Source organism: Phocoena sinus, chromosome 8 (assembly GCF_008692025.1).
Source record: "Phocoena sinus isolate mPhoSin1 chromosome 8, mPhoSin1.pri, whole genome shotgun sequence".
Lineage (NCBI taxonomy): Eukaryota > Metazoa > Chordata > Mammalia > Artiodactyla > Phocoenidae > Phocoena > Phocoena sinus.
The window spans coordinates 96966692-96981607 of NC_045770.1; the positions used below are offsets into that span (position 1 = coordinate 96966692).

General features: G+C 45.5%; 1 protein-coding gene across 1 annotated transcript in view; it reads right to left on the bottom strand.

The window, feature by feature from the left end:
- Positions 1-433: 433 nt before the first annotated feature.
- LRP4 (LDL receptor related protein 4) overlaps positions 434-14916 on the bottom strand; it is a 51996-nt gene continuing 37513 nt past the window's right edge. The window contains exons 32-38 of the mRNA XM_032641355.1: positions 11961-12105; positions 11581-11694; positions 10597-10732; positions 7994-8061; positions 7338-7425; positions 5417-5558; positions 434-2903 (exon numbers count right to left, since the gene is read on the bottom strand). Of these exons, the coding sequence (XP_032497246.1) occupies positions 2571-2903; positions 5417-5558; positions 7338-7425; positions 7994-8061; positions 10597-10732; positions 11581-11694; positions 11961-12105 (1026 nt within the window). The 3' untranslated portion in view covers positions 434-2570. The remainder of the gene's footprint in view (positions 2904-5416; positions 5559-7337; positions 7426-7993; positions 8062-10596; positions 10733-11580; positions 11695-11960; positions 12106-14916) is intronic.

A 14916-nucleotide genomic window follows, 5' to 3' on the forward strand; every position in this document is an offset into this window, starting at 1 on the left:
AGTCAAGTTCTGTGACACTGAAGTCCTCGTAGACCTAGAAGAGAAATAGAAGATACATGGTATACATGCCATGACACTTCCTTTTGCTGCCCAAAGGAGACGCCACTAACCATCATGACACTTTTCCCATTGGGTCTGAACAGAACCTCAGGCAGCCATGACCAACCAGAGTTGGCACTCAAGATGAAACCTATCATCCACCCTCCTCTAGAGGAAATAAGGATTTCAGAAGCCAATGAACTCTGGTCTTAACCTGTCTTTTCAAGATGAGCTGAACCTCCAGCCAGGAACCTCCCACCCTTTATTGCTCTTCAGTGTCCTCACATCCCCAAGGGACTTAGAGGTGATGTTTGCAAGCAGGTCTTCCACAGCATGTTTCTGCCAGACAGAGCAGGTGCAGTTATTAGTCATGACTCCAAGCCAGGCAAGGTGATTAAGAAAAGCTAAATTTATATTAAATTATCATAAAGTCCTAAAATACTGAACATAGTGGTTAAATAACTCCAGAAAGTCCAATCTCTCCAGTGAGTAACGTTAAAACCATTACACATGAGCGTGGGAGAGTCACTTCCATTAGTTTAGGACAGAGAGATTTTGCTTTTTACATAGTAAATCAGTGCTCAAATAGATACTTCTTCAAATATGTCCTTTCTACATTCTGAACAGCCCAAGTGCAATAAGATCCTTCCCCCTTTCCGTTCAAGAAAATGCCACTTTGCTACTTTCTCCCCATGCTCAACCGTGAGTCTGAGGACCCAAAGGGCTCCTTCTTTTACTGCCCCATCAAGTGTGAAATGTCCCCCTTTCCTCCCAGGAAGAGGACCTTTCCTTTCCCACTCTGTGTACTGGAAAAGCCTGCTTGGCCTGGCCTGGCTGTCCTATGAGGGTCTAGACCTGGGGCTGGCTACGGCGAGCAGGGCTAAGAGCCTGGCACCTGTCTCTAGCGGTCTTAGAACTGACCAGAAAAGGTTTGCTCTGATCTTCCCTTTTCACTTACATGTTTGGCAGCTGATTTCTCAATACCAAGAACCCCAGGATGTGTTTCAAATCCGGAAACTTCCCCTTGAAGCACCCCCACTCCATTCTCAGTTCCTGTTGTTGCTTTTGATCCCTGGGTGAAAGAGGTCTGGATCTGCCCTGGGCTGAAAGGGCTTCCTCAGTGGTTCTCTCTACCTTCCTACTCCTCGCCCCCCACTCTGCATCTTTATTTAGGCCTCTTCACCATACGTGCCTACAAGGCTAGGTCAGAAAAAGCAAATTAGGCACCTCCCCTCCTCCCCAAAAAAGAAGAGCTAGGTAGAAGTTTTAGGATAGTCAAAAGTCTCAACTCCCCTGACACTAGTGTGACACACATGCCTTTCGTGTGAATAAGCATGAACCAAGTGATGGCACCTCAGCATGAAAAGGGAGTCACTTAGCTGGGAAGAGTCGGAATGGGAACTTCACCACCCACAGCCGCAGGCTCTGTCTACTCACTTAGATCCCTGAGCACCTGAGAGAGAACACAGGAGGCTCAGCTTCATGGATACTTCCCTTTAAGCCCTGGGTGCCTCAAGTCTCTAAACCAATCACTCTTCCTGACCATGTATGAAAACTTCTGGCCCTTCTTTGGAGAGTTGCTTCAGGATCTCTGTGCTCAGAATCCCAGAGAATGAGGAAGGAGAAAGTGGCAGAACATTACAGTTCAGGGGATGTGCTAAGATTGGTCTAAGCAGTGCTTCTCAGACACTGCAGAGACCCAGCCCTGAGGGTCCCACATGCATTCAAGACACCGGCTCACAACCTGGAGGCAGCAGGAGGGAATTCATATTAGCCAGCTGCCATGTGATAGAGACCCCCCAGTCATCTGAAGGTAGAAAAGGCTCCAGATGTTCTAGCAGGAGGAAGAACAGCTTGAGCCGTACCCAGACCTCATCAGTATCTGCAGCTGAAGAAACAACAACTGTCAGGGCAAGAATAATATCCATTGCTGGCAGTGGAGAGGACACCCAGGCCCAATCACCCTTAAAAGCTTTTTCATGTTGCCAATGCACTCGAGGCTGGAGGTTTTCCAGATGCCCATGCCAGCTGGGCTGACTCCTCCTTCTCTCAGCCTCTATCCTTCATCTCTCTCTTTACCCATGACCCCCACTCCCCCGCCCCAGCCCCCCGGTCAGCAAGGTCCCTCAGAGATGCGGTCAGGCCAGCTCTGATGGAGCGAGTGCAGTCCTGGATCATCAGCTCTTGGGGGGCAGGTACTGAGGGTGCCAGGGGAAGGGGAGGTGGAGCTCTGTACTGACGAGGAATCATTACTGAGCCTGGTTTCAAGGGGGCTCAGGATGGCGTGCATGAGGTGAGGTTCGTGGTAAAATCCAGGTCTAAATTCTCAGGATGCCCCATCATTTCTTGTGCACAGGTAGTTACGAACCCAGGTGGAAACAGCTCCAGTGGAGGGCTTGGGAGCAGTTACGAGGCGGGAGGAGGCGGCGCAGGACGAGCACACAGGAAAGGGGCCTGCTGTATAAGCGAACTCAGGGACTGAAGCCCACCAAGGAGAAGGAGCAGGTAGGAAGGGAAGGAAACATGGGCGTTTAGACTTGGCTCTCTGAGGAGAGCTTGCGTTCGTGTCTCCAGCCTGTGTCTGGCAGGGAGCCCCGTCTTTCAGGAGTGGCTGCGGTATGGACGCTGCTGCACTCAGACTGCTCTTCCTGCAACAGCTGCTCCGTCTCCATGTCATCCAGGGAGCCAGAGCTGGCCTGGATGGACACGGTGTCTGTCTTCATGCATACATGATCCCGAAGGAGGCCCCCTCGGGAGCTGCGCAGTTGCTTGAGGTCATCCCACTCAGCATCGTCCCCAGACAGGAGGCAGATCCCCTCTACAATCTTGACCTTCTCCTTGGTGTAGTTATGGTCAGGTCCACCCTAGGGTGGGGAGTGGAGAGACACGGTCAGTTGGTTGGCTCTCTGTAAAGGATCTCATGACGAACTTAGAAAGGAAGTGGATGGGCTAAGAGTGGGCATGAAGAGCGCAAAAATCCCACAAACAAATGGGGAAATCTAGTCAGAGCAAATGTATGAGGCTGAGCCTAAAAGGAAAGGAGCAGCTGTGATGATTATTACCATTATCATACAGGGAGGAGGGAGAACCGTGACTTCCGTGAGCCACTCACTGGCTACATCACCTCGGGCAAATTACTGAACATCTCCCAAACTCAGGCTCACCGCTTTAGAGTAACAGTGTCCGTACCTCATAACCAATGGCTGTGAGAGTTAAATGAGGCAATCCACGCAATGCAATTAGTAGGTGCCTGACGCGTAACATGCACTAGATCATGTTAGCTATTATTACGTTGCTAATGGGGTTTATTAATGGGACAGCATGCTAATATACATGATCAGAAGCAATTGACAAAAGCAACTAAATGTGCATTTATTCAAGATTTTAAACTACTTTGGTGCTATTCCTTTTTTTTTTTTTGAAGTATAGTTGATTTACAATGTTAGTTTCTGGTGTACAGCAAAATGATTCAGTTATATATATATATATATATATATATATATACACATATATGGTCAGATTCTTTTCCATTATAGCTTATTATAAGATACTGAATACAGTTTCATGTGCTATTTTATTCTTAATTCTCTTCTTTCTAACTTTCTTAAGAAGAAAAGTTTTAGAAGGTAAGACAGGAGGGCTCTAGAAAACCCTCTTACTTGAGTTCTGTCAATCCACTGGGGGTACTGTAACCTATAAGCTTTTGTGGGAGGTTATTCTGGCTCTACTCCCAGGAGCCTCAGGGCCATTTCCAAGCAACCTGCGATTGTTCCAAGGACAGCCTTAAGTTCCACTCAGGCTTCTCCCTTTATGGATTCCTCAAGGGGTAGCCGTACTCCTGGTTTCTGGGGGATACCAACCAACATGCCGCCACTGCCAAGAGAAAATGGGCCATGGCTTGGGCTCTGTCCCTGGGATGGTGTTCCTGCCAAGAGCCCTGCAACTGCTGCTCTACTTTAGTAACAGTTCAGTTCCACAGATATTTATTGAGCCCCTTCCCTTCAATAAGCAGGATACTTTGATGATTAAACAATATAAAATATGGTCCCTGCCCTCTGGGAGTGACAACTCCCTTGATCAAGGCACACACACACATGCCCAGTCAGCCAGCACACCCTCCAAGCTGAATTAGTGTCAGATAAGATGCAGACCACTCAGTGTCTTCATCACAGAGACACGTGGGGTAAGTCAGGGAGATGTGGGTGACGTGGCACTAGCAATTTGGGTGATACCACGCCCTCTACAAACACACAGCAACAGGTACCTGAAATCAAGAGGAAATCAGAAGAGAAAGGGTGAAAGACTATCAGAGGGGTGAAAGAGCTGCTGAGGAAAAAGCATACAACAGGAGAAAGAGTCACATGATTTTAATTTCTAACCTAGGGCCCTCATTGGGGTTCTTTTCTGGGGCATCAGACACTCCAGGAACCCAAGAAGCTTCAAGAGTCTTTCTCTCAAAGGTATTCACAGAGAAGGGGTCTGCCATCCCTAAATCTGCAAGCTATCCCTGCAGCTTCTGTGTTGGCTTGTAGTGGATGCTTTGTTTTAATAGGGAAATTCATGGATCCTGAAATCACATGATTATTGTATGAAGTGTATTCATTATGCCCTATAGGTGTGAGGGCTGGCTTTGACTGTGCTAGACAGGCCAAGAGAGTAGATGGGTTAAGTCTCATAAGGGATAATTTCTCATGAAGGGTTACAGGATTTTAGAAAAAAACAAGGGTCATATCAGACTAGGAAAATCTAAGTCCCAGGCTATATTCCCTAGTCAAAACGGGACTATTCTTCACGCCTGAACATTTAGCAAATAAATTTTCACTGCAGCAACAAAGGAGTTAAAAGAACAAAAGCATATAAACTTTCAGAATTCTAGAGAAATCCCTCTAGATTATGTGATAAGAGGAAGAATAGCAGAACTCCAGCCATTCCCAACCACAGGTGCCAAAAGCTTGGATCAGAGGTTAGAAAGGGAGAGTCCAGGAGCTCTTGGGTTTTTTGGTGTTTCCTAGGAGTTTGGGGTTATTTCAGAGGGGCACAGCCTCACTGCTGGGGAATGACAGCTCCAGGAGGGAAGGAACCCCTGAGCCTGGGAAAGTATCTCCTGGCAGGGAGGTGCACACTCACATGCTTTCAGACCTAAAGCTTCTGGGATCTGCTTTCTAACCTTACTCTCACTAGGGCCCCTCAAGCTGCTCCCTCAGAAGTTATAGACCTCTCCAGAAACCCGAATCACATCCCATTCTTCTGTTCACTATAACTTCCAAAACGGTAGATGGACTACCCAGCATCCCTTACTGATCTACTCAGGCAACTGGAGTATAATCCACCCCCGCCCTCCAAAAACAAACTCTTGGATATAAATTTTAATTTTTACCTCTTTCTTATAGCACAGTTGATTGTACATGGCTGGTTTGGGGATTGCTTCAATTTTCACTTCCTGAGTGGAAGTTCGGTAGGAAGGGTTGCTGTAGGTCAGGTTCCCCATTGCAGGATCAGTTAACTTGGATTTTTTGTGTCTTTAGGAGAAAAAGTGATGAGAAATTAGTTCAGATCTGTATGGGGATAATATCTGGGGAAGCTGTAACCCAAGTTGTGGCAGGTAGCCTCTAAGAGGGCCCAGTGGTCCCTGCCTCCTGGTACTCACACCTTCTGAATTCCTGACCCGTGAGTGTGGGCTGGATCTGGTGACTCGCTTCTAATGAACAGAACATGCAAAAGTGAGGGATACTGGATTAGGTTACAAGGAAACTCCTAACAAGGAAACTGGTTTCTATCTTAGTTTGCCCTCTCTCCCTCCCTCCCTCCCCTCTCTCTTACTCTTGCTCTGGGGGAAGCAAGCTGCCATGTTGAAAGCTGTCCTATGGAAAGGCCCACAAGGCAACAAACTGCTGAGGGAGGCCTCTAGCCAACAGCCTGCGAGGAACTGAATCCTTCCCCAGTGAAGCCTCGAGATAAGACCACAACTCTGGCTGATACCTGGATTGCTGCCTTGTAAGACACCTTGAGGCAGAGGCACCCAGCTAATCTGCATCTAGATTTCTTTTTTTGTTTGTTTTTAATTTTATTTGTTTATTATTTTTGGCTGCATTGGGTCTTCGTTGCTGTACACGGGCTTTCTCTAGTTGTGGTGAGTGGGGGCTACTCTTCATTGTGGTGCATGGGCTTCTTATTGCGGTGGCTCCTCTTGTTGTGGAGCACGGGCTCTAGGCGCGTGGGCTTCAGTAGTTGTGGCGCGTGGGCTTCAGTAGTTGTGGCTCGCAGGCTCTAGAGTGCAGGCTCAGTAGTTGTGGCACACGGGCTTAGTTGCTCCGTGGCATGTGGGATCTTCCCGGACCAGGGCTTGAACCTGTGTTCCCTGCATTGGCAGGTGGATTCTTAACCACTGCGCCACCAGGGAGGTCCCTGCATCTAGATTTCTGATCCACAGAAACTGTGAGATAATCAGTGGTTGTCATTTTAAGTTGCTAAGTTTCAGGGTAATTTGTTATACAGCAGTAGATAACAAATACACTGAGCTTTAGAGTCAAAACAGACCTACGTTTCAATGCCACTTCTGTTACTTACTGGCTGGGGTATTGGTGGGCATAATCTAAACTTTCTGAGCCTTAGATCCTCATCTGTAAAGTGAGGAATAATAATGCCTGTATTACAAGGTTGTTGTGACATTGACACATATTCATTAAATGGTAGGTGTTACTATTACTGTTGTTGTTGTTAGTAGAAGCTGCTGCAGTAGCAGCAAAATCCTGACATTTTTGCTGCATTTAAAGCATTTAGGAGAAAATATATACAGAGAGGGTCATAAAAGGAAGACTCTAAATTGAATACCACACATTCCACCTTCCCAGGATGATCCCTACCGAGCAATGATGTATCTATCACCCCACATTGTAGTAAAGAGTTGTGTTTGTGTGAAGAGAAGATCATTTCCAGCTTCAGTGGTTTGAGGTAGTGTAGAGTGGTGGTAAAAGCAAAGATGCTAGAGTCAGTACCAGCTCTGCCTCTTACCGTGTGAACTTGGGTAACACCCTCTGTGTCCTTAGTATCCTAGTCTATAAGGAAAATACCAAGCGTTGCTGTGATCATGAAATGAGGAAACTACTTGGGCTGTAACTGGGGAAGAAGGGTACACATTCAGGTTTCTGCCCTTCCCTTCTGCTGCTCTGACCAGGGATCCAACTTTGAAATGAGGCTGGTCATAGGTGGAATCAGTGAGCTGTCAACTTCAGGAGGTCCCAAACGTGCTAATGGGACATACAGCAAACATACAGCCACTGCAGTGGGGCTGAGGTTACCTGTACAGCATCAAAGCCGCGATCACCACCAGAATAAGCAGAATGCTGAGGAGTCCACCGATGACATAGCTGACATGAAGTCCTTCCCCTAGGAAGAGCAGAAGGACGCTAGGTGGGGACCCCCGACAGTCTTCTAGCTGGTGTGAGGGTTGGGAAGATGGAGGGCTCCTTTTGTAGCTGTTGCATCCCATACCATCTGAGGATGGCTAGGGGCCTCCTTCTCAGAGAAGAGGCCACAGCGGGAGGGGAGAGGGGGCTGAGAAGAAACCTATCACTATGTCAGCATCTCATCCCACTTCCACTACTTACTAGCTGTGTGACTTAGAGCAAGATGCTTAACTTCTAAGCCTGTGTTTTCTCATCAGTTAAATGTAAATAATAAATTGCTCAGAGGGCTGGTGGAGATTGAAGGTGAGTGTGTATATACAAATACATATACATACACGCATGCACACATAAATATGGCTTAACAAGTGCCTAGCATACAGAAAGCACTCCATAAGTGGCAGCTGTTATGGTTATTCTTTCTATGGATTTAGTCTAAGAAAAGGGTTCATCAACCCCAAAGAGTCCCCATGAAGGTTCTGCAAGATATCAATGGAGACTTAGGTTCCTTACATCTTGTTTTTCAAAACAGTTGGGCACTGAGGGCTTACCTGAAGCAGCAGGTACGGCCTCATTGGAATACGTGCAGAGGCCCAGCCGGGCATCCTTTTCAGAGCATCTGTGGGGCAGAGAAAACTGAATGTGAAGGCTACTTATATTCAACAAAGATCTTGCCTTCTGCCAGGAAATGGGGACAGTCCTGTGAAGGACAGGGCTAAAGGCCTGGGAGTGGGGCTTTCAGATATGAGACTATACCAGACAGGAGATAGCGGAAGCAAGGAGAGGGCAGGACAAGAAAATACAGAGAAATCAGCATGAGCTACTGTCTTCAAGATGCTGTATCATGTTTAAATGTGTTTTAAAATGTGCACTCTTTTTTGTTGTTGTTTTTGGTCATGCAGCTTGTGGGATCCCAGCTCCCTGACCAGGGATTGAACCCAGGCCCTCGGCAGCGAAAGCGTGGAGTCCCAACCGCTAGACCACCAGGGAATTCCCTAAAATATGTACTCTTTAAAGAGGATTCTTTAAAAAGGAGAAGCAGGTTTGGGAGTGAGCTGCAAGAATACGAAGGACATCAATAGCAGACTTCATTAAGCTACCAGCCAAGCAAACCTGGGATTGGATCAAGATTATCACAAGGTCTAGAGAGACTTAAAAAAAAATATTGTTTTTCTTTCCTTCATTCTTTCACAAGGGAATATGCAAGACATCCAGAGGGAGGGCTTGGATAACTAACTTGAAATGCTGAGACGGTAACTCCTTTGTGGCACGTTATGAGCTGGCAATTAAAGACGTGTCCTAAAAGTTTAGAGAAGAGCTACCTGCAGCAGCATCTGAAACCAAGATGTACTGAGTCTTCAGATACAACTCTGACAGGAAGGAAATATCTGAGTAGGGTTCAAAAGTTTTCTAAATAAACCTGAATAAAATCAGATTAATAATGATTGTTAGTGCTTAAAATTTAGTGAGAAAGGTACACGTTTATATCTGTTTGCTTTTCTACATAAACTCTTCTAACAAGAGAAAATGGGGCATATAGAATAAGTTTGATCATGTACAAATCTTATCATTTTAGGGACTTGAGTCTAGTGGTCTTATTTGGAATTATTACTATGTTTCTGCCTTCAGAATTGAAATCACGTGTTAATTATCTTTTAAGCTACTGTTGATATTAAAAATAATATTACAATGAAAGTATTCTAATAGAAAAATGCCTGGGAAGATAGACATCAGTATAGTAAGAGTAGGAAATGAAATCACTGTCTCAAAAAGATATCTGCACCCCCATGTTCAATGTAGAATTATTTACAAGAGCCAAAACATGAAAACCACCTAAGTGTCCATCAGTGGATGAATGGATAAAGAAAATGTGGTATAGGTATACAGTGGAACATTATTCAGCCATGAAAAAGAAGGACATTCTGCTAAGTAAAACAAGTCAGACAGTGAAAGACAAATACTATATGATATCACTTATATGTGGAATCTGAAAAAGAAAAAAAAAACCAACTCATAGATAAATTGATACCATACAGATTGGCAGTTGCCAGAGGTTGGGGGTGGACAAAATGAGTGAAGATGGTCAAAAGGCTCAAACTTCCAGTTATAAGATAAGTAAGTCCTGGGGATGTAACGTACATCATAGTGACTATAGTTAACAATACTGTATGTCTGAAAGTTGCTAAGAGAGTAGATTTAAAAAGTTTTCATTATAAGAAAAAAAAAGTATATACGTGTGGTGATGGATGTTAACTGGACTTACTGTGGTAACCATTTCACAATATACACATATATCAAATCAGAAAAAAACATTAAAGGTAATTAATTACACATGAGTACTTATTTCTTTTTTACTCCTATCTGTATTTCCAGATGATTTTTTGCAAAGTGTAAATAAAAAACATATTTATAAGACTTTCTCTAAATGGAATATAACATGATATTTCATCAATTTTAAGATGTGCATTTTTTCTATATTCTAATATCTCTGAGATAGGACTGTGTCTTACAATTAATGGCATCTCACAGTTGCTGTTGGTCATTTTTTCAGTTTAATCTCTCAAATCAGGATGCATTTTAAATTGACAGCACCTTCAGTCTAATGAAATATAATGTTTTACACTTAATTTGAGAGCCATTCATGGTTATGCTTGCTTATTTAATAACGGTGTGTGTGTGTGTGTGTACACATGCACATACATGCATGTGTGTTTGAGTGTTACAGGTCATTATAAACTAAGGTCATCACATCCCTGGGGATGTCCCAAGTTAAAAAGCCACAGCCCAGAGACCACTATGACTTAGTGGCTTCTAAGTAAACTGTAGGACAAGACCACGTGCTAAACTTGTTCTGTGAGAGCAAACGTCACTGAAAGAAAGGAAGAAGGAGGAATGCCAGGCAGAAACTCCTCCTGAGTGATTTCTCTCTAAAGCTCATCTTAAAGCCTCTTGCCTTCAGAGCTAAAAAAAAGAATTCCTTCCAACAACCTGCAAGTCTAAATATCATCTCCAGTTCCAAGTAGCAGGGACAGGTGGCTAATGATGTGATCTACCTCCCATCTGCCAGAATCATCAAGCTGGGCCTACGGTCTTCTGCTGGCAGGGCATGGCGATTTGAATCAAAGAGCCCCCAATTCCATACTGACCCACTTACCTCCCTTCCACCTCCTCCAGAGATGTGCGGGTCCAGCTGGTAGAAGAACGCAAGGTCGTCGGTAGCGTGTTGGGTAGCACGGGGCTCCTTTCACTTACGCTGGTAGCCCTGGGAGCTGGGGGCACCTGGCCAGGTACTGGAGAGAAAACAAGGACTGGAGTGGATCACTGGAGCCACAAATATCTACATATGGTCCAAGAGTAGCATGTGGAGAATTTGATAAAGCAATTTTTTAGCTGCCCTGATCCTAGGCACCCCTGTTAGATGTCCTTCTTAATACTGTACATAAAAAGGATTTGGTTTCCAATATATATTTTTTAATAAATTTATTTATTTGGCTGCGTTGAGTCTTTGTTGCTGCTCACAGGCTTTCTCTTTCTCTTGTGGCGAGCGGGGACTACTCTGCATTGTGGTGCGCGAGCTTCTCATTGCAGTGGCTTCTCTTGTTGCAGAGCATGGGCTCTAGGCACACGGGCTTCAGTAGTTGTGGCACGTAGGCTCAGTAGTTGTGCCTCACGGGCTCAGTAGTTGTGCCTCACGGGCTCTAGAGCGCAGGCTCAGTAGTTGTGGTGCACGGGCTTAGGTGCACCATGGTATACGGGATCTTCCCGGACCAGGGCTCGAACCTGTGTCCCCTGCGTTGGCAGGCAGATTCTTAACCACTGCACCACCAGGGAAGTCCCAGTTTCCAATATTAATAGCTCTGGATGGGCTAGCTGGCCCACAAAGGGCAGGAAGAGAGGATAATGCACAGGTCACAGTAGGGATCAGGGAATCAGGAGACCTGATTTCCATCCTAGTAAATGCCAGAAGCCAGACAAACCTGGGTCTGTACCATCCCAAAGCTCAAACCCATTGCTCCCAGTCACTCTGCTGTAAGAACCCCTGAGGGGAAATCTCACCCAGAAGAACAAAGCTGAGGCTGCTGATCCCCTGCCCTTCCAAGGGCTCTGCTGTTCCAGGAGGCCAATTAGTCCAACTCACCAAGGGAGCAGGGCCGGCCATCAGGCTCGTCAGGACAGGCACATACAAAGTCTGAGGCTCTGGCAAAGCAGAGGTGGGTGCAGCCGCCGTTGTTCACACCACAGGCATTGGTCCCTGGGAGCAAAGCAGATGTGAATGGCCTGGGGCAGAATCAAGTCTCCTAATTTGACACTTCTCAGAAAGGAGGAGATTCGGGGCTACCTTACTCCCAGGGGCCGTGGGGCAGGAGAGGTATAACGACAGGGGGCTGAAAGGTCTAAGAACTTAAGATGTGAACCAAAAGGCTCTCCTGTGGCTCTGTCTTGGTTATTAACCGTCCTCAGGGTGACCAACCAACCCCACCAATGGTAAGGAAGCAGGCTTAGGACCCTGGAGTCCACCTGTCTGCCGCTGAGGGGAAACCACGATGATATCCATGAGTCCCTCCACATTCGCCAACACCGTCTCCTTGTTCCGGCCTGAGTACTTGTCAACACGCTGGATTGACTTGGTCTGCCAGTCTGTCCAGTAGATCCACCTGTCCTGCTACTCAATAGGGAAACCCCAAAAAGAGTAACTATTAATAGGCAGACCCTGGTACAGCTTCCGTGCCTCAGCCCGTGTGTTCCCTCTGTCCAAATGCCCTCTTCTTCCCTTATCCATGTCAGCTCCCATGCATCCCCAAATATGACATTATCCAGGAAATCTCCCCCAGTCCATAGAGAATTCACCGTTTCCTCCATGCTGCTCTGAGCTTGTCCTCACTTCCACAGGTGAGTTTCGACACTCCATGGTCATTTATTTACATGTCTATCTGTCCTGCCAGATTAAGTTCTTCAAGAACAAGAATGTGGTTCATTCATCTCTCAATTTCCAGCACTAACACTTAGTCCTCAGTCAGTTGACCCAGTGGCTCAGTGAATAAATAACTTCCTGTACCTAGCAAACAGGAGTAAATTGCAGGGGCCGGGGCGGGGGCAGTCGTTCTAGGTCCCTGTTCTGGGCCCATCACTCAGAGCCCAGGCCCAAGTCCTCTGGTTACTTCTGCAGGGAGCTGCCCTCCAATGTAGAGATCCTGAGATTCTCTACCAGGGGTGGGGAAGGGCAATGTAGGTGGTTCCCCTCCCACCCCTGCAGTATACATCAGAAACCTCAGAGGAAACTTGTAGATTGAAAAACTAAATTCAATATAATCCTGTAGTTTTACATTTGGAGTACGGGGTGGGGAAAAGCCTATCATTAAGTAAAGCCAGACAAAATCTTATTGGCCGGTAGGATATAATGCAGAATACAGATAGAGTGCATGTTTGTCAAAAAGGGACAAAGATTTTTTTAAATTGTTTTATTTTTTAAATTTACTTATTTTGTTTATTCCTTTTTTTTTTTGGCTGCATTGGGTCTTCGTTGCTGCGCGTGGGCTTTCTCAAGTTGAGGTAAGCGGGGGCTACTCTTCATTGCAGTATGTGGGCTTCTCACTGCGGTGGATTCTCTTGTGGAGCATGCGCTCTAGGCACACAGGCTTCAGTAGTTGTGGCACGTGGGCTCAGTTGTTGTGGCTCGCAGGCGTTAGAGCACAGCCTCAGTAGTTGTGGTGCACCGGCTTAGGTGCTCCGCGGCATGTGGGATCTTCCCGGACCAGGGCTCAAACCTGTGTCCCCTGCATTGGCAGGCAGATTCTTAACCACTGTGCCACCAGGGAAGCCCGAGCGACAAAGTTTTTTTTTTTTAACATCTGTATTGGAATATAATTGCTTTACAGTGTTGTGTTAGTTTCTGCTGTATAACAAAGTGAATCAGCTGTATGCATATGTATATCCCCATACATATCCCCTCCCTCTTGCATCTCCCTCCCACCCTCCTTATCCCACCCCTCTAGGTGGTCGCAAAGCACTGAGCTGATCTCCCTGTGCCATGTAGCTGCTTCCCACTAGCTATCTATTTTACATTTGGTAGTGTATATATGTCAGTGCTACTCTCTTACTTCCTCCCAGCTTACCCTTCCCCCTCCCCGTGTCCTCAAGTCCATTCTCTATGTCTGCATCTTTATTCCTGTCCTGCCCCTAGGTTTATCAGAACCTTTTTTTTTTTTAGATTCCATACATATGTGTTAGCACACGGTATTTGTTTTTCTCTTTCTGACTTACTTCACCCTGTATGACAGACTCTAGGTCCATCCACCTCACTACAAATAACTCAATTTCATTTCTTGTTATGGCTGAGTAATATTCCATCATATGTATTTACTACATCTTCTTTATCCATTCATCTGTCGATGGACACTTAGGTTGCTTCCATGTCCTGGCTATTGTAAATAGTGCTGCAATGAACATTGTGATACATGACTCTTTTTGAATTATGGTTTTCTCAGAGTATATGCCCAGTAGTGGGTTTGCTGGGTCATATGGTAGTTCTATTTTTAGCTTTTTAAGGAACTTCCATACTGTTCTCCATGGTTGCTGTATCAATTTACATTCCCACCAACACTGCAAGATGGTTCCCCTTTCTCCACAACCTCTCCAGCATTTATTGTTTGTAGATTTTTTGACGATGGCCATTCTGACGGGTGTGAGGTGATACCTTATTGTAGTTTTGAATTGAATTTCTCTAATGATTAGTGATGTTGAGCATCTTTTCATGTGTTTGTTGGCAATCTGTATATCTTCTTTGGAGAAATGTCTGTTTAGGTCTTCTGCCCATTTTTGGATTGGGTTGTTTGTTTTTTTGATATTGAGCTGCACGAGCTGCTTGTATATTTTGGAGATTAATCCTTTGTTAGTTGCTTTGTTTGCAAATATTTTCTCCCATTCTGAGTGTTGTCTGTTCATCTTGTTTATGGTTTCCTTTGCTGTGCAAAAGCTTTTAAGTTACATTAGGTCCCATTTGTTTATTTTTGTTTTTACTCTAGGAGGTGGGTCAAAAAGGATCTTGCTCTGATTTAAGTCATAGTTTTCTGCCTATGTTTTCCTCTAAGAGTTTTATAGTGTCTGGCCTTACATTTAGGTCTTTAATCCATTTTGAGTTTATTTTTGTGTATGGTGTTAGGAAGTGTTTTTTTAAATTAATTTATTAATTTATTGATTGATTTTTGGCTGCACTGGGTCTTTGTTGCTGTGCATGGGCTTTCTCTAGTTGTGCTGAGCAGGGGCTACTCTTCGTTGCGGTGCATGGGCTTCTCATTGCGGTGGCTTCTCTTGTTGCAGAGCACGGGCTCTAGGTGCGCGGGCTTCGGTAGTTGTGGCACGTGGGCTCAGTAGTTGTAGTTCGCAGGCTGTAGAGCACAGGCTCAGTAGTTGTGGCACACGGGCTTAGCTGCTCCACGGCATGTGGGATCTTCCCGGACCAGGGATTGAACCCGTG